At 35.6% G+C, this 27,530-nt stretch overlaps 1 protein-coding gene across 1 annotated transcript in view; it reads right to left on the reverse strand.

Moving 5' to 3' along the window:
* Brr2 (U5 small nuclear ribonucleoprotein l(3)72Ab) overlaps positions 1 to 27,530 on the reverse strand; it is a 570,943-nt gene that overhangs the window by 307,942 nt on the left and 235,471 nt on the right. The window contains exon 20 of the mRNA XM_090384330.1: positions 13,524 to 13,704. Coding sequence (XP_090240456.1) covers positions 13,524 to 13,704 — 181 coding nt within the window. The remainder of the gene's footprint in view (positions 1 to 13,523; positions 13,705 to 27,530) is intronic.

Here is a 27,530-nt window from a genome sequence, read left to right on the forward strand (position 1 = left end):
TAATTTGCTTAATATCCACAGGCAATAAGAAAATACTAATGAAATTTCTATTCCATTTTTACTTCACAATTTAAAATAAAAAAAGTAAAATACTGCCGTCACAAACTCTAAAGAGGCTGCTTCCCATTTTTCTCTCTATCTTAAAAGAGAAATTTTCTCTCTTAAATTTATATCAACTTTTATGCGTGTGTGTGTGTGTGTGTGTGTGGTATGGTTGTTTATTGGCGCATTAGCTGCTATGGCTGTAGTGCGCCTATTCGTAGGAATATTAAAAAATAATCCAATTTAAATTAGTTTCAGTTCTGAAGCCTATTTATAAAAGATGATACACTCGGATTTGTTTTAAAAAGCAGAAAAGTTTGTTAACATTTGCGTCCCCTCCAATGATATGGTGTAATGTCAATGGTTCTCGACGATTAGCCAGATTTTGAAGTATTGCAGCTCGATGTCGTTGATACTGTGGACAGTCAATCAGAATGTGTTTGACTGTTAGATGTTCCAAGCAGTGTGGACACTGATGAGGATCATCGCCCATCAGTAGATGGAGGTGGGTCAGATGGGTGTGTCCTATTCTCATTCGTGTGAGTACCACTTCTTTCCGCCGCACTGTCTGATTGCTGGAGTGCCCGAACTTTGGGTATTGTTTCAGCTGAAAAAGTTTGTTATTCGTTTGGGTATGCCATAACTCAGTCCACTGTGCATGGCATGCTGCTTGAATTACGATATTATAATCGGGCGCTGGAATAGGGACAGAGATTAGGTCTAAACTTGGACTTTTGGCAGATATATCGGCCACTTCATTCCCTTTTATGCCCGAATGTGCTGGAATCCAGCAAAACTTCACTAGTTGTTGATGATGATAAATCTGCAATAACAAACTCCTGATTTTCATTAAAATATGGTGATTCTTTTGAGATGTATTCTGCATTGCTTTAATTGAGCTGAGAGAGTCAGTATAAACTATATATTTTGCAGATGGATGTAGAGTCAAATTTTCTAGAGCTAACTGTATTGCATACAGTTCTGCTGAAAAGTTGCTATACTCAGGTGGAAGAGAAGCTGATATGATAGCAGAGGGAAACACTGCTGCTGCTCCAACAGTTGACAGAGATTTGGAACCATCCGTATATATCGGCAAGAAGTCAGCATAGGTTTGAATATGGCTAGCATGGAGTTGTTGCACAGTCACTGCCGGTAGACAATTCTTTCCCAATTGAAGAAAATAGGTATCAGAGTTCAGTTGAGGAAAGGTGGTCCATGGTGGATGAGAGTAATTCTTTATCTGTTCCCTATTGTGGAGAGGAACATTCCAGTTCTGTGATATTTCAAGGAGCCGTAGGCCAGCTGGTCGGATTTTACTTGGTTTATTTCTATAGAGATTAACTAGTGGTTGATTAAAAAGGTATGGCTGAATAGGATGCAAATAGCAAGTCTGTATTTTGGCTGCATATTTAAGTAATATCATTTTTCTATGAAGATGCAAAGGGGGCTCATGAGCTTCAAGGCATAGACTCCGAGTTGGAGATGTCCTGTATGCACCAATTGCAATCCGCAGTGCATTATGTTGAATAGGATCCAGCCAGCGTAGCACACTCCTTCGGGCAGAATCATAAACTGGAGCACCATAATCTAAACGGGATCTAATCAGTGCTCTATATAAGAGCAGCAAAGTTGTACGATCTGCTCCTCAAGAGAGGGCAGATAAAGCTCTTAGCATGTTGATCTTTTTAAGATAGGCAGTACATATTAATTTAACATGCTCAAAGAAGTTGAGCTTACTGTCCAGGATTAGTCCCAAGAATTTCATATTGCTGGCAATCGGAATGGTGGAATTTGAAATCCGAAGTTCAGGATCTGCATGCAATTTGCGTTGATAGCAAAAGTGGATCGCAACTGTTTTCTGCTGGGAAAGATGATATCCATTGAGCTCAGCCCACTTTTGAACTTTATTGAGGGACATCTGCAATTGCCTTTCGATAGATCTCGTGTTCTGAGAATGGCAAGAAATAGCGAGATCATCAGCGTAAAGGTAAGCCTCTACAGTATTTGGGAGTTCTTTTGTAATGGAATCAATATCAATTCTAAGGGCAAACAGGATTGCACTTAAAACTGATCCTTGCGGTACTCCTTCTTCCTGCGAGAATGTAGCAGAAAGGGAATTTTGATATCTCACCTGGAAAGATCGGCTCTTGAGGAAGTTCCTAATAAATATGGGTAGGCTGCCTCGTAGACCAAGATTATATAGGTCACTGAGAATGCCAAACCACCAGGTAGTATCAAATGCCTTCTCTATATCAATGGAGACCATGACAAGGTGTTCGTTTTTCACAAAGGCATTGCGAATTTCAGATTCCACCTTGATCATCAGATCTAGGGATGATCTGTTTTTGCGAAAGCCATGTTGACAATTACTCAGTAGATGATGAGTTTCAATGATCCAAGTGAGTCGACTATGGATCATTTTTTCAAGAATTTCAATAAGGCAACTTGACAGAGATATTGGTCTGTAACTATTAGAACTGGAGGGATCTTTACCAGGTTTCAAAAACGCTAAAACTGTAGCATGGTGCCAAGAGGTTGGATAAATATTTTCCAGGAAGATTCGGTTAAAAAAGATTAGAAGTAGTTGTTTTTGTCATTGAGATGCAGCATGACATAATATATGCCATCTGGCCCAGAGGCACTGTTTCGTGTTGTTCTGATGGCCTGTAAAAGTTCACAATATTGCAGAGGCTGATTATATGGAAGTGATAGTGAGGTTCGAAAGTTGATAGGTCTCTGTTCGGTGGCGGTCTTAATTTTCTGGAATTTTGGAGTGTAGTTTGATGCAGCCGATATTTGAGCAAAGGTTTTGCCCAAGGCATTGGCTATATCTAGAGGAGCAGAAAGTTCTTGCCCATTGCAGGAGAGAATTGGGGAAGGAACAGTTGGAAACTTCCCAGAAAGCTACCTAATTTGTTTCCATATTAGTCTGGAGTCAGTGTTTCTATTGATAGTTGATGCGAACCTAGTCCAAGAATCTTCCTTGGCCTGCTTTTGAATGTAACGTGCCTTTGCCCTTAGTTTCTTGTAGCTAATTAGATTAGCTGTGGTTGGAGATTGACGGAATAAACTAAATGTTTTATTTTTTTCCTTCTTTGCTTTTGTGCACTCTTCGTTCCACCAGTAGTTGAAATGCCATCGGGACGAGGGATTTGATAATGGAATTAGTACTTAGTTGCAACTAAAAGGCGGGATGTAATATAATCAGTAACTTCATCTATGGGCTGTAGTTGAATAGTTTTTTTTTGTCAAGGGTGATTGCTGACTGAAATTTGGCCCAATTGGTTTTAGAGAATTTCCATTTCCTGCAGGGCTGTTGTAATGGTGATTGTGTAGTCAACAGAATACAAACAATTGGAAAATGATCACTGCCCATGGGATCATCCAGAGTGGACCATTACATAGCTGAAAACAGTATTGGGGAGCAAATCGATAGGTCAATGGCAGAAGTCTGTCCATTAGGTAACTGTATATGGGTGTGCAAGCCACTGTTTCCTTTTCCAGTAAAGTTTCAATCAGTCAGCCGCGTCTGTATAATTTAGATGAACCCCATAAAGGGTGGTGGCCATTGAAATCCCCTAGCAGGCAGATAGGGGAGGGTAGCTGTAATAAAAGTTCTTTAAGATCATTATAAGAGTAAGCATGATTTGGTGGGAGATAAACTAAGACTAGAGTTAATGCAGTCTGAGTAATCAGACGCACAGCGACAGCTTCGATTTGGGTTTGGAGAGTGATTTGCCTAGCTGGAATCCTTGTACTAATTAAAATAGCTACACCATCACGAGCAGATTCGGATGTATTCCGATCTCGTCTATAGACCGAGTAGTTTTTTATGGAAATGGAAATTTGAGCAGTTAAATAGGTTTCTTGCAGGCAGAAACCAACTGGAGAGTAGCGATAAATTAAGTAACAGATGTCGTCAATGTTTCGACGAAAGCCTCTGCAATTCCATTGCAAGATGTTAGACATTACTTGAATTTAGAAGAGGAAGCTGTACCTGACGTGGCTGTCTTATGGCGTTCTGGCTTTGGTTTGTCTCTTTTTGGAAAGGAAGGGCGACCAGTGTCCATCTCTTCTTCTGCAAATATTTCCAGAACGGGATCTTCCTGTTTGGATGGGTACTCTGCCTCCATCGATGTGTCCCGAATAATCTTTTTTGAAGTCGAACTATCATTATTTGTAGTAGTGGCATTCACTGGAGGAGATTGAGATTTTGCTGGCATTGTGAGAGGCGTATTATTTGCTTGGTCTGAGTGCTTAACGGCACTGGACTGTTGCTGAGAGAGGGCAGCCTGAGCCCAGTCAGAGATGGAAGTGTTTGAAGGAACGGTAACATTGGTTTGTGTGGCAATGGTTTGATATTTTTTTGCAATATTGGCATAGGTACGGTTAGGTATACTGGGTGCAATTAATTTTCTTGCCTCTTGATAACTAACTCTGTTTTCAACTTTATATTTCACAATTTTTTTCTCTGTTTTCCACCTCTCACGTCTTACAGTAGGCAGGATGGTTGCCTTTGCAGTTGGGACATATCATTTCTTTCGCCAAACAATCACTTTGAATGTGATCGGAGGATCCACAGTTGGGACAAGCTGGGTTCCCCCTGCATGTCGTTTGAGAGTGGCCATACTTTTGGCATTTATAACATCTCAATGGATTTGGTATGAAAGGTCGAGTGCGGCAAAGTAAATACAGTCGGTCCTCGTATAACACGTGTTTACATTACACGAATTCGATCATACACGATTTATAAATAGGGGAACGATATCTTATATAACACGACCGAATTCGCTTATGCACGATTCGCCTTTGTGTTTACAAGAAATGGCAGTCGAACGCAGAATCACCCCAACCGAACGCAACACGATAGGAATGAAGAGAAGATTCTGAAAATGTATTTATGTTTTTTGTATCAGTGAAGGGGAAACACATTTCACCATAATAACGTAAAAACCAACACAATTCCAGCTATTGATATAATCGCAAATGCAATTAGATGGAGTTTACTACCAGTTTATAACAGAATCGACTAGCAGAAACGCAACTGGAAATTGTTTTTATTGTTTTATGGTAGTAACCCCCAGAAATGTTCTTTAGTAAAATGTGAGGTGTTAATAGTGTATTTCGGCCTTTACGGTGTTGTTTATTCAGTTGCTACACGGGCGCAGCTTTGTTTATGTGTATGAAGCGTGCCTCCTCGTTTTGTAATTGTGCTTTATTCCCTAAGAATTAGTAAAATACTTAAAAGGTGTGAAAAGGAAGCATCCTGGCGAAGACACTGCAGATTCAGAGAGAGAAAAAAAAAAAGCAATATCGATAAACAGAGGCGGACTGGGTCAAAAATACTTACCCGGGAAAATTTATAGTGGCCTCATACTACGGTTTATAGCCAAAATCACACCGGCCTCCGGCCCAACAGGATTTCCCGGGTAAGGCTTATGGCCAGTCTGCCTCTGTCGATAGAGAAAAAATATGAAATTGTGAAACGCTTTGAGCAAAATGAAAGACCATGTGATATTGCACATGCTACAGACCGAAATGAGGCAACGCCGAGAATTAGAAAGAATGCAGAGAAAATAAAAACAACTTTCCTAGCAGGAACAACTCAAAGTGTAATTAAAATCCATTAGATTAAGACACAAAGAATTGGAAGAGATGGAATGGCTGTCATCTGTTTGGATAGAAATTCAAACAAAAAACAAGTTTGCTTACGATAGAAGCAAAAGCATTAGCAATATTTTATTACGTAATAGTCGTAATAAAATACGTAAGTATTTTATTACGACTATTTTATTTAATATAATAAATTTTTTACTATTTTATTAATAAATTTTTATTATTTATTATATTATAATAAAAATAAAAAATATTATAATATTTTTATTACGTATTTTAATATTATTTTTTATTACGTATTTTAATTTATTACGTATATTATTTTTTATTACGTATTTTATACGTTATAAAATACGTAAGTATTTTATAACCATTAAAATTACCCGATTATTTATTGTGTTTGGTAATGTTTTGGTTCCAAATGTGTGTTCAATCTTGGGTGGTCGGCACCTAACCCCACTTTTCCCATAGGGCCTGTTGTTTATATTGCACAATTTTGCATTGCACGAGGTTTTCTAGGAACACAACTATCGTGCTATACGAGGACAGACTGTATCCAGCTTTTACTGATGAGGGCAGGCTTGGACTGTTGAAGGTAAGAATGATATTTCTGGTAGGTGTGAGAATATTGTCTTTTTTTATCATAATTCTTTTTACAGCAATTACATTTTGTTCCTGAAGCTCTTCTTTAATTTCTTCCTCCGTCACATTCATCAGGTCCCAACTAGATATTACACCCTTTGATGTATTTAGGGCTGCATGTGGAGTTACTTTCACTGGAATACAAGCGAAAGTTGCCTTTTTTAGTAATTTCTCAGAGTGCCTGCTATTTAGAGTTTCAATAAGTAAGTCCCGTGATTGCAGTCTCTTAACCGTCTTGGGAGACCCTGCAATACTTTCCAGATGTTTTTGAATTAAAAAGGAGGATAGCTTACTGAGAGGCTGTTCAGATAGTGAGTGCATTATTAAGAATGCAGGTAATTCTGTCGCCGAGGGATTGGTTTTCAACCTCTTTGCTTGCGACGAATCAAGGTCATTTTCTGTGTTTGGCCGACAGCTTTACGGCTCTAAAGTTGGAAACATATTTTGTTCCATGTTGGGTCCTCTTAGCCCCTGGCAGATGAACTTTTCTGCCAAGGTTACCAGCCCCGCCACGGGGAGGCAGGAGCAGTGCCTGGTGTGACCAAGCGAAAAGTAGTAAGTGGTTAGCAGTAAACTAGAAGAAATAAAGAAAGGTGCCTTTCCTTTCTTGCTCTGTACAAGTGTTTTTGTTACAAGAGCTGTTTTTAAATGAATAAATTTATTAACATCAAGAAAGTAAAATAACTGTAAATCACTTTTGGGAAATCGCAGTAATAGCACAGAGAAATCGTTCAGTCATGATCGCTTGGCACCCGGGGCCATCAACTTTTATAACTACCTTATGGTAGTTACAGAAGTTGATATAAATTTGTTAAAAATTTGATATAAGTGTGTTAACAGTTGATTATGGATGTTTTGTGACAAATTTGAAATCTGTAAAATGCTGTAAACTTACATAAAAAAAAAAAAAAAAAAAGCTATGCAAAACAGATATGTTCATTTCAGGCATAGTCTGCATACAGCATCACTTGCTTTCTAGCTGAATATCTGAGAAACTCAGCAAATTTTGCTATATAACCTATATAATGGGATGCTATATAAGCTTACTTTCTTGCATCATATGCCTCTACTAATGCAAATTTGCATGATTTCTCAGCAGAGTTTATTTGCAGGAAGGGAAACAAGCATTTAACAAACAGGACACAATTATTACATGATTACCTTTCACAGATGTCTGGTAAAACATTGCTTCGATCATTAGATTCACTAGATGTAAAATAGGATCACTTAATTATTGGGAATTTTCACATGTAGTTTTCTCCCCATTCCATGAACACAGCGTTGATCAATAAAATTAAATGAAAGGGAAAAAAACTGAAATTATGATTCTAATAAGAGAAGTTTTACATAAAGCAACACATAAAAGATGTTGATTTTCAAGTTTTGATTCAATAAACCAGTGATTCCTATAAGCAGAACCCACTGTATTAGAAAATAGCAGCCATGTTACCAAACCATTATGAGAATGCAAGTTTGATTGTGTAGTATATAAAACTTGTTTACTTGAAGGAAGGATGTATGAATGCAGTGGGGGATGTAAGTCAAGTAACTTGGGGGTTCCCTGTACTGATTAAGTCATCAAAAATAGATATTGTGGGATATCAGAAACATGGTGTCAAACAGATATAAGGGATGCAGTATGTTCTTAGTTAAGAAGCACATTGAAACTAAGGCAGTGCATCCAGTTGACATGGATGGCCTGCACAATGTTGAGTTAATTCGATGTGACATAATCACTGGGAAAACAAAAAAGAGAGAAGGAGAGTGTTATAGGCCTAATGCCTGTTACGAGTACAGCAAACCAATAGAATGAGTCAGTAAATCAGAAGGTCTTAATAATGGGGGATTTTAACTTTTCAGATATTAATTGGAACTTGTGGTTTGGCCACTCACACACTAGCAAGACTTTTGTGGATTTATTGAATGACTGTTTTCTAAAGCAGTGCATTAGAGTGGCAACAAGAAGAAACAAAAATCCTGACCTGATCATCAGCAGCAATTCTTCATGCATTTTAAAAAATCCGCAGATTTTTGGAAGGAAGAGAATTTGCTTCCGTAAAGGTGAAAACAGTGGTCTGATGTTACCAACTGCAAATTCTAAATGAGAAGCTTTCAAGGAAGTTGTAATTGTAAAAGCTACTAGTCTTTTCATATTCTCTGCCACAAGTCTCATTAGTTCATCTGACACCTAGATGGGTGTCAGATGAACTAATAAGACTTGTGGCACAGAAGAAAAATGTATGGATGCATATAAATTATCAGGTAGTAGTAGTAGTAGTGGCATGTGATGCAAGAAAGCAAGTGTATGAGTTTATGCAGCATCAGCCAAAAAAAAAAAAAAAAAAAAAAAAATCACACCATTCCCTCCAAATGCCTGTCCAGTTCCTCCTTAAATTTATTCAACCTATCAACTTCCACAACAACAGATGGAAGTTTGTTCCAGCAATTAAACACCCGCTGGCTAAAGGCAAATTTCCGCACATCTATTCTACATCTGTCTTTTCTTAATTTGAATTTATACCCCCTTAGGTTCGTAATCTGAACAATTGGAAGGATCCCATCAGAATCCAGCGTGCTCAATCCATTCAAGGCCTTATACACCTCAATCAGATCACTGCGCAGGTGCCTAATCTCCAGCCACTGCAATTTGCAGAACTGAAGCCTCTCTTGGTAAGAGGATCCCTTCATTCCCCTCACCAATCTTGTTGCCCTTCTCTGTACACGTTCAAGTAAATCTACATCCTTCCTAAAATGAGGCCTCCAGACCTGTATGCAGTATTCAAGGCGTGGCCTGACCATTGCCTTATACAGAGGGACAATCACCTCCTTCACCCTGCTAGCAAAATTCCTATATATCATTGACAAAACCCCATGACCTGCCCTGGCAGCCTGTCTGCATTGCTCAGAAAACTTCATATCTGACTGCACAATTACTCCCAGGTCTTTTTCATTTTCTACCACCTTAAGTGTAGTACCACACAGTTGGTACATTTCTCTGGGGTTACTTCTACCCATATGCAGTACTTTGCATTTGTCAAGGTTAAACTTCAGTTGCCACTTCTTAGCCCATCTGGCCAAATTATCTCGATCCTGTTGCAGTAGCACACTGCTATTACTGTCATTAACAACCCTGCCAACCTTTGTATCATCTGCAAACTTAGACATTAAGCCTGATATACCTTCATCAATATCATTGATAAATATACAAAACAACAGTGGACCTAACACCGAACCTTGTGGGTTCGGTGTTAGGTCCACTAATAACATTAGTCCACGAAGAGCAGTACCCACTGATTACCACCCTCTGTCTTCTCCCACTTAACCATCCTTTTATCCATTGTAGCAACTTACCCTTAATACCATTCTGCTCCAATTTTTCCAAAAGTCTTCCATACGCAATAGTGTCAAAAGCTTTCCTGAAATCCAAATATATGATATCAAAATTATTTTTTGCATCCAGTTCGTCCCTTAACAAACCCATGCTGTGTCTGAATTATTGATGCAGTCTTGTCTAGATGATCCTGCAATGCATCTTTAATCAGTGACTCCATTATTTTACCTGGAACAGAAGTTAAACTAACTGGTCTGTAATTACTCGTGTCACCCTTCGATCCCCCTTTGTGAAATGGGGATACATTTGCACATCTCCAGTCCGTTGGAACCTCCCCTGAGTCAAAGGATGCTCTCATAATTATGGCTAAGGGTTTGCTTAGTTGCTTTGCCGCCTCCTTTAATATAACTGGATAGATCCCATCCACCCCAGGTGCTTTTCTTATGTTTAACTTCAACAATTTCTCCTCCACTTTGCTTTCAGTTATTACAAAATCATTAAGTATCCTGCTACAATTTGATAACCTTCTGCCATTTTCAAACCTTAATAATTCCTCATGTGTGAATGTAGATGCAAAATACTCATTCAGTTTGTTTGCTATCTGAGCAGGATCATCAACAGTCAAACCATCGATGTCAAGTGGACCAATCAGATTCATCCCATTCCTTTTAGAGTTTATATAAGTAAAGAAATGCTTGCTGTTTTTCTTAGCATCTTTTGCCAAGGATTTCTCGTAATCTGCCTTCGCCTGCCTAACCTCCTTTGTGACCTGATTACAGAATAGCTTATATCTGCCATATGCTTCTGAGTCGCTTGATAATTTATATGCATCCCATGCATTTTTCTTCTCTGTTATGAGTCTCATTAGTTCATTAGATAACCATTTAGGCCTAAACCTTGAAAAATATTTCTTAATAGGTATGAAACTTTTAGTAGCATCCACAATTAATTCCTTGAATGCTTCCCAATAGATATAAACTATTATGTAATCAAGTCATAAAGGAGGTTAGGCAAGCTAAGCCAGATTACAAGAAGTCTCTGGCAAGGAATGCTAAGAAAGGAAGACTTCTTTACTTATATTAACAGTAGAAGAAAGGGGCTACATTGGTCCACTTGATGTTGATCATTTAAATGCTGATGATCCTGCTCAGGTTGTTGACAAACTGAATAGGTATTTTGCTGTTACATTCACATATGAGGAATTTTTTAGGGGAGGGAATGCCAGAAGTTTATCAAACTCCAGTGGGGAGCTATATGATTTTTGTGATAAATGAAAGGAAAGTGGAATAAGAATTGTTGAAGCTTAACATAAGAAAGGCACCTGTAGTGGAGGAGATTTATCGAATTGTATCAAGGGAGGCAGCAAACCCTTAGCCATAAATATGAAAATATCTTCAGGGAGAGCCCCTACAGACTAGAGACGTAAAATGTACCTAAATTCACAAAATGGCATCAAAAGGTGACATGAGCAATTACAGACCTATTAACTTAACTTCTGTTCCAGAGAAAATAATTGGCATCTTTGTTTAAAAATAATGCAGAACCATCTAGACAGGAATGCAATTATACTATGGTCATGGCATGGATTTGTTAAGAGGCAATTCTGTCTGATCAATCTGATTGGATATTATGATTAGTAATAAGGAATCGGATGCAAGAAATAATTTTGATATCAAATACTTGGATTTCAGGGATGCTTTTTATACGGTTGCACATAAAAGGCTGCTATACAAATTGGAGCAGTGTGGCATTAAGGGAAAGTTACTGCTTTGGATAAAGGGATGGTTGAGTGGGAGAAGACAGTGAGTGGTTATTAATGGACACTGCTCCTAATGAATAATGTTATTAATGGAGTCCCCAAAGGTTCAGTGCTGGGCTCAATCGTTATTTTCTATACTTATTAATGATATTTATGAAGGTATAACAGGCTTAATGCCTAAGTTTACAAAGGTTAATGACAGTAATCAGGTGGTTTACTGCAACAAACCACAAGGTTTACTGCAATTAACAAAACTAAAGCAGAACAAAACTTCATCTGATGTCTGAGAACCAGAACCCCCCCCCCCTTTTGATGGCTGAAGAACTCAAACAGATCTTACATTACTCTACAAGATCCCTCTTGGCTTTACGATTTTCCTGACTTAATCCAATTCTTTAACTTCCATGTTTTTTCCAGAGCTATCAGGAGTACACCAATTATCACATCAGACCTTATAATAGTGACATTGATAACTTCAGTTCAATAAACAGATCATTCTCACTTGCTAATGAACTTAATACTGATGCCTTAGCCGAATCCCTCCAGGTTCTCTTAAGCTATTGTCTATATTCATTAGGAATATATAGTTTTCTCTTTTGATTATTTTGGCTCTAATCAAATAATATTAATTTTTTATTGTTTTTTTTATTTTTATTTATTTATTTTTCTTATGGTACTTGGGTCATTAAATACGTTAATTCATTTGTCAACAGTTTTCAATTTTTTTTTAAATTTAAATTTTTATTGTTTATTTATTTTTCTTATGGTACGTGGCCCATTAAATATGCTAATTCATTTGTCAGGTGTTATTTGTTACAAATTTTTATTATTCTTTGTTTCAAATACACCGTAATTGGGTAATTGTTGTGCCCGTTTTGGTGAATAAAATAAAAATAAAATACCACCCATAGTTAAAGATTGAGCAATTTTTTTAAAATAGTATGTATCGAGATTTTATATATATATATCCAAATTAAGTAAAATGCATAAATAAATTTAATCACTAAACTAAATTTAATAAATAAACTATCGCAGATCCGATTAATGCCATCTCTATAAGATTAAACATTACATCCGTCTGTATATTATTTAAAATAGTCAAAGTATAATATCTGTTAAAGATGTTAGTAATAGTGGTAAAGGCTAATGATTTACACAAAAATGTTTGCAGGTTATAGTGTAAACCGAGAAAAACCAGTACGACGTAATGGCCCAAGAAACATAAAATCTTATGTGCACGCCAATGGTATCCTGAAAAAAAATGTATATGCAATACAAAGTAAGGTAAGCCTTACATATAAAAATTTATGTTAAAATTGAAATAATGTTAATTATAGGTAAATAGATACATTGAAAGGGACTTTTTCAAGGGCTAACCCTCTCAATGTATCAACCATAATTAACGAGCTATCCGTTTCTGTTGTCATCATCCAGCATAACCATATCCAAATGATAGTTAGGTAGTATAAGATAGCAATTCGAAAAGAAAGTAAGGTAGTATTTGATAGCAATTCCAAATAATGGTAAAGTAGTAAATGTTAGCTAAAATTTAATATATCACAATTTAGTTGTTAGCTGGCTAGATGACAATTAGCCCAACGGATAGCTAATTTACAAAATAATAATAGCTAGCGTTAGAAAAGAGTAATACATAGCATTATGCAGAATTAACAGTCGATGGATCTCTTTCTATATAATTCTGCATAATGCTATGTATTACTCTTTTGTAACGCTAGCTATTATTATTTTGTAAATTAGCTATCCGTCGGGCTAATAGTCATCTAGCCAGCTAACAACTAAATTGTGATATATTAAATTTTAGCTAACATTTACTACTTTACCATTATTTGGAATTGCTATCAAATACTACCTTACTTTCTTTTGGAATTGCTATCTTATATTACCTAACTATCATTTGGATATGGTTATGCTGGACGATGACAACAGAAACGGATAGCTCGTTAATTATGGTTGATACATTGAGAGGGTTAGCCTTGCAGAATTGTTGCTGGTACTTAGAGCTATTTTTAAAGATTATTATGATTTTTTAGACAATCACTTTTTTGTATCAGTAATTAAAAAAAAAAACATGGATTAAAATGCATATTTCTTAAGAAATAAAAGAAATATTACCTGTAAGATATCCAGTGCTCCAAGTTCAACCCAACGGCCTTTCTCTGGGCTATAAACCTGTGTGCCTTTGATTATGACTGTATGAGCTGGCAAATTGACACCCCATGCTAAAGTGGCTGTAGATACCAAAACTTGAATGTGACGGTCAGCAAATAAATCCTCTACCAATGTTCGATCCACTCTGCAGTATATAAATTTAATGTTATTTTGACAGGAATCAGGAATAATGATTTCATTAAGCAAGTTTATTTTAATAATTAGAATGGAATAATAGTTCACACAAAAAAAAAATCTAATTTAAAATAACTGAGGGCCAACAGCAAACAAGAACCATGTGAATTGAACAATGGGTGGCTTGAACATACCTAATAAGTCAGATTGCTCAGAATATTCACTAAGCAACCAAACTCAGAGAAACTACTGAAGTTTTGTATTTTATGGCAAGTATGATTGCTTTACAGAATTAAAATTTCAGGAGGAAGGAAAAAAAAAAAAAAAAAAAAACACATATCAAAACTGACTAACTGGATTGCAGTGTGAGAAAATTACCACAGAAGTTTACATACCCTCTCCTTGACAGGGGTGCAAGGAGAGAGTAAGTATATGAAGGTAAGTTTGATAAACTTAAACAGAAAGGGTTAATGAAACAGGCACACCACAGGCAGATATATGCCACGGGGAGAAATTTCTTTAAGTAGCTTTAAGTGATAGCTACTTAAATAAATGACATGTAATGAAATATATTGAGACAATAAAAATTAAAAATAATAAATATGACATTTTTAGTGGGTTGATTAAAACATATTATAGAGCTAACAGAAATATGCTGCCTTCCCAAGAGAGATAACAAAGAAGTAGGAATAAGTTCTATGAACGTAATCTTTCTCACTACAAAATGCTACATCAATTTTTGTATTTCTATCTACGCACTTCATGTTTTCCTTGTACTTATTTGTTTGGAATCTGAGTACAACGCATTTCTTACTACTTCAAATTGAAAAACCAAATATACATATAAGAGCAAATGTGTTGCCTTTTCTAGATTTTACAATACATGGAAAATTTTGCTTATGTGGCTTCAGAAATTTTATATTGTATTTCTGTGGCATCTTACCGAAAGACATTATTCATTAGTTTCACGCTGCACAAGTATAATGAAATGGTCGTATATTATACGGAGCAACACTACTACCCCACAATCCTAATCTGCAAAATAGAACAGAATAATCAAATGCATACTGACTATGCTCTGGTTGAATGAGATTTAGTTTCATTGGGAAATTCTATTGTCAGGGAAATGCAACATTTTTTGTAATAAATATAGGTGGACCAGAACCAGGGTGTGTATGCTGGGAGCAACGAAATGATGATGATACCAACAGACTGTCAGATTTTAAGGGGGTAAAGAGGACATTACTATTCATGTGAGGGACTAACAACATTAAACAAACACGACTTGATGATCTATTGGATAAATATAGGATTATGTTGAAAAAAATGTTACAAGTTAGGTCAGAATGTACATGCATCTGCAATTTTGCCCAGACATGACAGCAGGGACTATATGATGAAAGGCTTTAGGGGTGGGTAAATTTTTATCAGTATGGCCTGCATGTATGTAGAAGGAATCTATTTTGTAGATACAGGATTTGTCTGAACCAAAGGTGGTGCAAGGAGTTTTGCCAGTATCATTGATGATACCTTAAGGGTTCAGGGAAACTGCTAGTTTGGGGGAGGGAGAATGGTAATACAGATCCATGTTTATCTAATGATATGTATGTATGGGTCAAAGTAATGCTTGTTTGGTTGCCGCAACAACCAAAGTATTAGTTGTTGCGGCAACAACCAATCTTGGAAAGATGTTCTTAAATAAGGCTGGCGTTTCAAATAAATAAGTGGGAAGATAAAGCTATGGAAACAAGCCTAAATATCTTCAAGGGGATGTGTCAGGGTTGCAAATATAGAAAAATACTTTGTATTCACTGTATCTACAGTAATGTCAAGTAGACATAAGATACAGTACACATTCTTAGAAACATTTTCTAAATTATTTTTCACTTTGAATTATTTAAAACCACTGAAAAGTAATAAAAAAGTTATATATATATATATATATATATATATATATATATATAAATTAAAAAGCTACTTAAATAATTGTTAATTAAATAAAAAAAAAAAAAACATACATTTGTGGATAAAAAAACTTATTTCAATAAATTTTACAGGATCACAACCATTTCAACAATATTCATCATAAAACTATCCTAAATACTGTATCCAAACCAGGATCTTTATCACAAAAATCACAAGGTTTTTCAAAGTCTACACTGAATTTGAAATTAAATTTCATTAACATACACATTTTTTGTCAAAAAACAGAAATATGATTATTAACTAGAACAGAGTGTAACTTTTCTGTTATGACTTGTGTCTGTCAGACATAAAATGGTTAACTCTGCTTCAAAGAAAGATACTGTTGTAGACCTGTTATTAGTATTACAATTGCTAAATGATGAAAGGAAGCATAATATTTCTGCATCTGTTAAAAATGGGAAAAATTTCTTTATCATCATCATCAGCCATTTTTAATCCACTGTAGGATGTAAGCCTCTCCAACAACTTTCCAGTTCCTTCTGTTTTGTGAAATGGCCATCCATTTACTGCCCACGACTATATTTCCTGAATACTATCCATCCAAAATTTATTCTTCTCTTTCTCATTACTACAAACCTTGTTATTACAAAATGTGAAAATTTAGGTCCCTCAAACTTTGTATTAATGAGATTCAACTGTACTTTATATTTGTCAACAACTTCTTCAAGTTCTCATATGTTTGTTTCAAATGAAGAGTGAGCTACTGGAAATGACCCATATTTATTTCCATCGTGGAGCAACACACCTTTGAGACTCCTCTTTGATGAGTCAATAAAAAGTCTCCACTGTGCAGGATTGTAACTAATTCCTAATAGTTCATTAAGTCATTTATATTACTGCAAAAAGCTATAGAATTGGCCTCAGAAAAGTAGGGGAGTAGTTGTTGTTCTCTATGTCTGTACCATGAGCATGAGAAAAATGTCCCACGTTCTAGATTTTTTGACTTGTCTAGAACCAAGGAGTTTTGCAGATTCCTTTAGTAAATTTAAGTCTCTTATCAAATCATTGAGTTCATGATGTGAAAACAGTTGAGCTTCTGAAGGTGAAACTTATTGTCTCCAGGTGTGTAGTCTTTACCTGGAGACAATAAGTTTCACCTTCAGAAGCTTCACTTTTGGCACTCTCTGCTGCCACATTCTCCAGTTAAGTGGAGAGCATGGAATCGATAGGTCATCTTCATGCGGGACTGGCCACACATGAAGGCTCCTGCCAAATTATGGCAATTGCAAATGGCACAGCCTTCTTTTTACCATGATCTCAATGCTTTGACACAGGTTCGGCAAACTTTATGTGGAGCCCATTGTTTATCTTGGTCACCGAGTTTTACTCAAAATAAGCACAATACATAGTTTTTACAAATTCTGTAATATCTTGTCTTTGCTTGAGGACAACATAACTTCTACAAATATAAGAAAAGTTTTGGATAGTTTAAATACTTGTGTGAAGACATTTTATTCACTTTTCAGCCCAAGTCTGACAAGAAAACTTGAAAAATAAACCGAGCTGACAATGATAAATACTGCTGTGGAGCTCTCAAGGCCAAGAAACAAATGACTGAAAGCGGTGTTCCCGACATGCAAAGATTTAGTTTACAAATTCCCAGCATTTACTCCTAGCTTAATACATTCAATAATACAACTCATGGTACCAACTAAAACGATTTGTGAAAAAATGGTATGTGATAGAAAAAAACTAATAAAATTTTATTACTATAATTAGTGTAAAAACAGCTATTAGTTCACAAACATCAAAAACTATGAAGAATGGTGTTGTTTACACTGGCAAGTTAGAAAAATACTTGGGGGCAAGAATATTCTAGATCTAATCATTAAGAATATTTTAAAAACTAAGATAGCATCATGGGGCTAATAGTATAAGAAGAATATTTTACAAACCAAGATAGCATCACAGGGCTAATAGTATAAGAAAATTTAGTAGGAAGTAATGGTGCAGTTTTTCATTAGTCCATGAAAAGAAAGATGTCACTGTTGTTAAAGGTAAATGCATGGGTTCTAAATCAGGAAAGTTGAACATAACTATAAACAGTTTAAGATGGATAATATGACTTCTATCAACTGGGAAACTAGCAGAGGAAAGGCACAGACAGGAAAATTATGGAATACCTTTAAAAAAAAAAAAGCAGTAGTTACAGGAGACATGGATGCCTTTATACCAGTAAGATAATACGGTGCAAAGTGGATGTCAAGATAATTAATAATGAGCTACAATGTTTAACAGGGCAGAAAAACATGGGATAGTAAAGTTACAGAGATGAAAAGTACCAAAGCTTACAACAGCTATAAGCTGTTCTATAATAGTAGCACAGAAAAGGTTAGACTAACAAAGGACGAAAAAAGGGTTGAGCTAGCGCTCTCACTGGCTGATAGAGCAAAGAACGGGGACAAGAAAATTTTCACAACCAACAAGAAAAGAATATAGTACACTCTTGATTTTCTGAGATAGATGGTAAAAAAAATTCCTGGATAATTGATATCCCAGTTAATCCAAAAATACAGCAAGTTCCCAACATCATCATCATCAGCCATTATCAATACACTACAGGATGAAAGCCTCTACAGCAACTTTCCAGTTCCTTCTGTTTTGTGCAATGGCCATCCATTTACTACCCACAAACGCATGAATTTCAACTGTCCATCTCCGTCATTGTCTTCCAGGTTTTCTTCTAGCTCCTCTTACGTACCATTCTGTTATTTTCTTAGTCCATCTGTCATCATGCTTTCGAGATGTGTCCTACCCAAGACCATTTTAGTTCTTTAGTTTTGATAAGAATGTCTTTTACCTGAGTTTGCTGCCTAATCCATGTGTTTTTCTTCTTATCTAACAGTCTGATTCCCAATATAATTTGTTCCATTCTTCGCTGTGTCATTCTCAGCTTCTCTTCCGTTCTTTTGGCGATTGCCCAAGTTTCACTTCCATAAGTCATGGTGGGTAGTACACATTGGTTCATTATTTTACATTTCAGACAAATTGGGTTATTGCTCTTAAGTATGTTGTTGTTATTCGGTTTTTAGGAGCATTAGCAACTAATGCCATATTGCTCCGGAGATATGCGGTGGTCATTCCCTGACCTTTCCACATCCTCCATATTTGGTGGCTCACAGGCTCGAACCCTGGTCTAATCAAGAAGCATGCCCTACGCACTGCTGCTCCTGCCCAACTGGCTACAGAGGCGCCCTTCTAAGTATGTGACTCTATTTCCTGAATGCTATCCATCCAAAATTTATTCTTCTCTTGACTTCCAGCCATTTATCATTATTACAACTGATGACTTGTCCCAGATAAGTATATGACTCTACCTTTTCAATTACTGCTCCTTCAATCATTATATCCCTTTCTATGGCATACTTTTTCATCATTACTTTTGTTTTAGCCATATTCATCTTCAGTCCAAAATCTTTACTAACTCTGCATAACTGATTAAGATTTTCCTCTAATTCTTTGGGATTGTGGCTTATGACCACAATGTCATCTGCATTGTGGTCATGCATTTACGATTTGTAAATGGTTTAGTTACTCTCCATTCACATTGACTCCTTTCTGGGACCAGTCTAATCTTCTGAAAGCTTCCTCAAGGGTAGAAGTAAACAACTTTTGAGATATTGTGTCTCCTTGTCAAACTCCTTTCTCAATTTTAAATTTCCTACTATCTTTATCTAGTCTAAATAAAGGAGGTAGCATTCTCATATATTTTTTTCAAAATCATAATACAGGGTTATTCAAAATGAAGTCCGGGGTTTCAAACAATTCCTGTACTGAAACCCCGGACTTCATTTTGAATAACCCTGTATACGGGGTATCTATGCCTTGTATTTCCAGTGCCCTAAACATTGCCTTATGCTGTATGGAGTCAAATGCCTTTTCATAATCCACAAATGCCAGGCATAATTGTGTTTTATATTCATTTGCTTTCTCCATTAGCTGTGACATTACGTGAAAGTGATCCATAGTTGAGAATCCTGTCCTAAAGCCAGCTTGCTCTTTCGGTTGATTCTCATCAAGTATTCTTTCTAATCTGTTAGTAATGACCCTAGTGAATAACTTGTAGATATGGGATAACAAGCTAATTGGTCTATAATTTCCAATTTCTGATTTATCACCTTTCTTATGCAGCAAAACTATGGTTGCATTATTCCACTCCTTACACATCACACCTTTTTTAATGCATTCTGTGAAGAGTCTTGCCAGTTTTTGTGCCATGTCTCTTCCTCCCAATTTTAATAACTCTGCAGTAACTTCATCTTCCACCAGGGCTTTCTGATTCTTAATTTCTTCAACGCATGTTCTACCTTGGTGTTTCCCAACCTTTTTTTTTTTCATACCCCACCCAAGTCTTTTTAAAATTTTGATGCCCCCTATGTATCGTTGAGAAACACCGATACACATATTTTTTATATTCAAAAATTGAATTATTCCCTAAATGAAGCTTAATTTCAACTTGTTCAGGACACAAGACTTAGGTTTTAGGAAGAAATCATTAGGAAATTAAGAAAAAAAACAGTAAGTAAATTTTCAAAACATATAATAGACAACTAAAATTGAAGTACAAAATAATTTATATGAAAAATTTTTCTATAATATTTTAATTTTTAGTAATTATTATTTAATTGTTTAATAATTTCAACATTCCATGTGAAGTCACTTCTAGATGAGTGTACTAAATTTAGTGAGACCCTTGTGCTTGATGCTTGCCGCAGAGAGATTTTATATCGGGCTCCAATTTAGTCAGCTTCAGTCTCAAGTCTCCCCGTTTTGTGATATCCAGTCTATTTCTTTTCTTTAGTAACAAATCATTTATGGCACTAAATCCACATTCAGCTAAATATGAAGATGGAAACGGTAAGTAACAATAGCTCTCTTGCAAAGTTGGTTGAATTTGGGTATTTAATTTCTGTTTCATCACAGAGCCATGCCATCGCTCCTTTTATACTGAATAAAGTTTTAACTGACTCATCATTTTACATTTCTGAGAGTTCTTCTTGGTACTGCATTGATACATCAGACAAATCCACTAACATTGGTTGCATCATCCAGGTTGGAAAATCAATTTGTTTTAAATCAGAAAACCTTTCTTTTAAATCAGCAGACAGAATTTTCAGATGATCGACAATAACAAGTACAGCGGTATCAGTCACTTCACATTTTTGCAGCCAATGAAACTGTTCAAAATTTTTGTTACAAATATATTTTTGACATAATTCAATAAATGTAATGAAACCAAATATCTTCGCTTTTGCATCGACGAGAGTTTTATTTGTTCCTTGAAGTTTTTTATTTAATATATTTAGTTTTTCAAAGATATCGGCTAAATAACTCATAAATGCTTTACCATCGACCGTTAACAGATGCTTCATTTCAGGTTTGTCACTTAAAAAGTCACTAATAGTATCAAATAGTTCCATAAATCTTTTCAAGCAGTTCCCTTTCGAGAGCCACCTTACTTCAGTGTGAAGTAAAAGTCTCACATGGTCTGCATTTTGTTCTTCACAAAAAAGCTTGAAGAGATGCTCACATTTGGCATTAGCTTTAATAGCACTGACACACTTTATAACTGATTTTAGTACTATATTAAGAACAGGCGAAATATTTTTAGCTTCGAAGTTTTCCCTATGAATAACACAATGCGCAAGAAGCATTTCTGGATTTTCATCTTTCATCAATTTTAAGCAGCCATTTTTCTTGCCCATCATATTAAGAGCACCATCTGCAGAACAAGATGTTATATTTTTCATTGGTATATTATTGTCATCTAAGTAATTTTTTAGCTTATTATATATATATATCTTTGGAGGTAGTGGTGATCTCTAATGATTTACAGAATAACATTTCTATAGCAAAATTACCTTTATCAATATATCTTACATAAGTTATCAGTATGGCTTCACTGTCTCTCAAAGTTGATTCATCCATTTGCACTGAGAATTTTCTTGTTTTCAGCTTTCCAACAAGTTGTATTTCAATATCTTCACTCATTTCATCTATTCTTCTGCTAACAGTATTGTTATTGAGTGGCATAGCTTTCACGTCTTCATTTTGAATAACCCTGTATACGGGGTATCTATGCCTTGTATTTCCAGTGCCCTAAACATTGCCTTATGCTGTATGGAGTCAAATGCCTTTTCATAATCCACAAATGCCAGGCATAATTGTGTTTTATATTCATTTGCTTTCTCCATTAGCTGTGACATTACGTGAAAGTGATCCATAGTTGAGAATCCTGTCCTAAAGCCAGCTTGCTCTTTCGGTTGATTCTCATCAAGTATTCTTTCTAATCTGTTAGTAATGACCCTAGTGAATAACTTGTAGATATGGGATAACAAGCTAATTGGTCTATAATTTCCAATTTCTGATTTATCACCTTTCTTATGCAGCAAAACTATGGTTGCATTATTCCACTCCTTACACATCACACCTTTTTTAATGCATTCTGTGAAGAGTCTTGCCAGTTTTTGTGCCATGTCTCTTCCTCCCAATTTTAATAACTCTGCAGTAACTTCATCTTCCACCAGGGCTTTCTGATTCTTAATTTCTTCAACGCATGTTCTACCTTGGTGTTTCCCAACCTTTTTTTTTTTCATACCCCACCCAAGTCTTTTTAAAATTTTGATGCCCCCTATGTATCGTTGAGAAACACCGATACACATATTTTTTATATTCAAAAATTGAATTATTCCCTAAATGAAGCTTAATTTCAACTTGTTCAGGACACAAGACTTAGGTTTTAGGAAGAAATCATTAGGAAATTAAGAAAAAAAACAGTAAGTAAATTTTCAAAACATATAATAGACAACTAAAATTGAAGTACAAAATAATTTATATGAAAAATTTTTCTATAATATTTTAATTTTTAGTAATTATTATTTAATTGTTTAATAATTTCAACATTCCATGTGAAGTCACTTCTAGATGAGTGTACTAAATTTAGTGAGACCCTTGTGCTTGATGCTTGCCGCAGAGAGATTTTATATCGGGCTCCAATTTAGTCAGCTTCAGTCTCAAGTCTCCCCGTTTTGTGATATCCAGTCTATTTCTTTTCTTTAGTAACAAATCATTTATGGCACTAAATCCACATTCAGCTAAATATGAAGATGGAAACGGTAAGTAACAATAGCTCTCTTGCAAAGTTGGTTGAATTTGGGTATTTAATTTCTGTTTCATCACAAAGCCATGCCATCGCTCCTTTTATACTGAATAAAGTTTTAACTGACTCATCATTTTACATTTCTGAGAGTTCTTCTTGGTACTGCATTGATACATCAGACAAATCCACTAACATTGGTTGCATCATCCAGGTTGGAAAATCAATTTGTTTTAAATCAGAAAACCTTTCTTTTAAATCAGCAGACAGAATTTTCAGATGATCGACAATAACAAGTACAGCGGTATCAGTCACTTCACATTTTTGCAGCCAATGAAACTGTTCAAAATTTTTGTTACAAATATATTTTTGACATAATTCAATAAATGTAATGAAACCAAATATCTTCGCTTTTGCATCGACGAGAGTTTTATTTGTTCCTTGAAGTTTTTTATTTAATATATTTAGTTTTTCAAAGATATCGGCTAAATAACTCATAAATGCTTTACCATCGACCGTTAACAGATGCTTCATTTCAGGTTTGTCACTTAAAAAGTCACTAATAGTATCAAATAGTTCCATAAATCTTTTCAAGCAGTTCCCTTTCGAGAGCCACCTTACTTCAGTGTGAAGTAAAAGTCTCACATGGTCTGCATTTTGTTCTTCACAAAAAAGCTTGAAGAGATGCTCACATTTGGCATTAGCTTTAATAGCACTGACACACTTTATAACTGATTTTAGTACTATATTAAGAACAGGCGAAATATTTTTAGCTTCGAAGTTTTCCCTATGAATAACACAATGCGCAAGAAGCATTTCTGGATTTTCATCTTTCATCAATTTTAAGCAGCCATTTTTCTTGCCCATCATATTAAGAGCACCATCTGCAGAACAAGATGTTATATTTTTCATTGGTATATTATTGTCATCTAAGTAATTTTTTAGCTTATTATATATATATATCTTTGGAGGTAGTGGTGATCTCTAATGATTTACAGAATAACATTTCTATAGCAAAATTACCTTTATCAATATATCTTACATAAGTTATCAGTATGGCTTCACTGTCTCTCAAAGTTGATTCATCCATTTGCACTGAGAATTTTCTTGTTTTCAGCTTTCCAACAAGTTGTATTTCAATATCTTCACTCATTTCATCTATTCTTCTGCTAACAGTATTGTTATTGAGTGGCATAGCTTTCACGTCTTTGTCATCTTTTTCCAGAACTGTTTTAAGAAATGCTGATATTGATGGTTTGATTAAATTCTCTCCTATAGTATAATTTTTCCCAGATTTAGCAATGAATAAAGAAATTTCATAACTAGCCTCAAGAGTACGATTGACAGTTGCAGTATGAGCAATAAACAGAGACTTTAATGTTGCTCTTTTTTCAAAATTCTTCTTTAAAGTTTGAAAGTAATTTAAATCTGAATTTACATGAGCATTATGTTTCGCCTTCAAATGTGCCTCAAGACGACCTCGCTTCATTGATTCGTTGGTCAAGCATTGTTGGCATAAAAGACAAAAAGGTGACCTTTGATTGTGGACAGCGAGTATGAAACCAAATTTTAAGTATTCCTCTGAATACTGACGAACTTTATTTTACTTGCACTAGCCATTTTTTACTGTGCAACTGAAATAAATAAATATAAGATAAATCAAAAACTAAAAATAAGTTATGCATTAAAGTTAATTTAATTTTATTTTAATATATCAAAATTAATTATTAGTATGCTTTTTGAATGAATAAATCACACAAATTACTGAATTCGGGCTATTAAATCTGTGGTCTCTAATTTGTCAAAAATGAGATAAGTGCACTATAATAAAGTATTTATTATTTACTATTATGTGACATGCAGATGTCTTCGTTATTGTAGTTTTAGTGTGAGTAATAAATATTTGTATATTCGAATATATGCATGTTTATATGAGAGTGTGAAGTTTATTTTTCCTCTCCTGTTTCAAATTCGAGTTTTTGGACTTATGTGCTTATTTACTGAGACCACAAAAATATACATATACGACAAATACATACACCATTGTGTAACATGGTTCTTCATTAATAATAATTCTGTGCGCAGACAAAGTAATTTTTTATTTTACTCTGAGATTGCCAAACCTATCCAAAGGTACAGTCACGATGCCCAAACGAGCGTTTGTATGAAAGGAATTACCTATTTCATATAACATGTGGAGATTGCGGTAGGCTACAGTAGACAACCACTTTGCTTGCACATCGCGCATGCCATAAGCAGTCGTCCAGTACAGTACAGTACAGTACGTACTATTCCTTCACTAGGCATAGTAAGCAATACTCTCCGAGCAAACTGTAGTTGATATTACTCCAAACTTACAAGTGCGGCTCTATAGAAAGTACAACATTTAACGAATGCTTATTTCAAATTGAGATACCAACAATTCTTCTTTTGTACAAGTTAAATCATAGTAGGCAGTTGTTTTAAACTCTAGATGAGCAATTTTTGAATTGCCCCCCTGAACAATCAAATTTCCCTCATGTGGGGTGTGGGACCCACATTGGGAAACACCGTTCTACCTCATCAGGAAGGACATCAGGTATGTTGTACATGTTACTAAGGGCGGAAATACACTATTATCACTATTATCATTGGGAAACACCGTTCTACCTCATCAGGAAGGACATCAGGTATGTTGTACATGTTACTAAGGGCGGAAATACACTATTATCACTTCACGGGACTTCATTCGTATACATATCAAACGTCAAATGTGGGGGGGGGGCTATATTTATTAATTAGTTTATTGTTCGGAGATGCAGTGTTGTGATTGGCTGTATTCACAAGATAACACGCCGAGCTTCAAGGCCAGATGACATTGTCAGGAGCTCAGATTTTTCTGTTCGAACATAAATTTTGTTAGGCGAAAACAAATAACAACAACATCCAGAACGTTGCTCCTGTGCCTATTCCGAAGCACCCTCCACTTCGACCAGCTACTCAGCATACTCACCGCAAAGTCCAGTCACAGGGATGCTCAAAAATGGCCAAAGGAGGAAAATAGACCAACAGAATTACAAATTGAGAGGACAAACAAGTAGATCATTTCAATTTGCACAACTCATAACAATTTCTTACAAGTTCAATTTTTAGGGTTGAGAAGTAGTTTTTTGTTGTTATTAAATTTCATTAAAAATTTTTGTTTCGTATTTTGATAGAATAAGTCCATATTCAAAATTAAACTTGCAGTATTTTAACTTTCCTTAAACATATAACTAATTTTTCCTTAGTTTTTTGAATTTCAAAATTGCGTATTCTGCCCTTGAATGACATCCATAATTGGATTAAACAGGAAATTAAATTCTTCCTATATAGGAAATTAAATTCAAAGGATAGAAATAAGAACGTTGAAGGAGAACTGTTGCAGAGAACCAATCACAATATGTCATGCAAAGAATTTTATGCATATGCACTAACAAATTAAAAACTGTTAAAGAAAATTCGCCCAAATGAAAAGTATTGAGAAGTAAATATTTTCTTTTTGATAAAATAAATCAGGTTTATTGAATATGTATTGTAAACAATTATGTAAAACATTTGATGTTAATATTTATTAAAAGTTTCCTTTAGTGTTTATAACTCTTGCAATAAAATTTTCTGAATTAAAAGAATTAAAGCACGGGCTATAATTCGGTTAATTTCATTAAAATTTTACTAATTTTGCATTCCACGAATTTGTAAAAATCAACAAAATATAGAAATAAAATGGTTGTTATAAAAATTGTTCGGTTTTCTTTTAAGATATAATTTGAGTATCCCTAAACGAGGAACGAATACCCCAAACATAAGCACAAGTATCTAGAGATCAAATTTTTAATCTGGTCACCCTATGTTACAGTGACGTTTCTTCTCTGACCGACTTCGCAGTTTACGTTAAACAGGGACCACAGAGTACTATTCTGTGACAGGGACATAACGAGATTCATGTGACGTGATAATAATGTGTTTCTGCCTTAATTTAGCTGTGACAGCCAAATCCTCTGCTTGCACCTTCACGATGGTGGGACTGTTAGTAATCCTGGGTATAACCTCCATGCACAAGCACATGGTGGGTGACCACCCAGGTGTGAACCAACGTAAGCAGGGGTCGAGGTGTGGTGCCCACACCACATGGAGGAATGCCACCCCTCTATGTTACCAGGCAGTACTAGGTGGTAGATGACTCTCATCAACCGGTGAAATACCACCACTTTGCTTATTGGAGGCTTGAAGTGGTGGAACCCATGTTTAGTCTCTAGAGTTAAGTTCCGGTCAACCCTCCCCTATCTCTTCCATCATGCAGTATGATTGATGACTTTTGAGGTTATGATGAACGTCGTGGCGAGATCCAATATTCCTTACATTTCGAGGGTACAGCTCTAAAACGGTTTTCGCAGGCCGGCCGCTAGTTAGTACACCGGACTGAACCTATTGGTAACTCTCTAGGAAGCTTCCGGATCAGCTAGTGTATAATCTTGCTGCCTCTACTCTGCCAGATAGTGACTGGAGGGAGTCCGAGTAGTGTGTATGCGGGGAGCATTGTCGAGGCCACGTTATGTCAAGGATCTGGGTATATTCTTACCACATGTACGCCATATCCAAAAATTTCATTACTTCATACAGCATGTCCCACCCACTTTTTCTTACTATTGAATACACCATGAATTGTCAAACTAATAAAACAAGCTTATCTGCGAAAAGATCTAAACCTCCCAAGGACTTCCTAATTCATTTCG

The sequence above is a fragment of the Mastigoproctus giganteus genome, chromosome 11 (assembly GCF_048544385.1).
Source record: "Mastigoproctus giganteus isolate SK-2022 chromosome 11, ASM4854438v1, whole genome shotgun sequence".
NCBI classification, from domain to species: Eukaryota; Metazoa; Arthropoda; class Arachnida; order Uropygi; family Thelyphonidae; genus Mastigoproctus; species Mastigoproctus giganteus.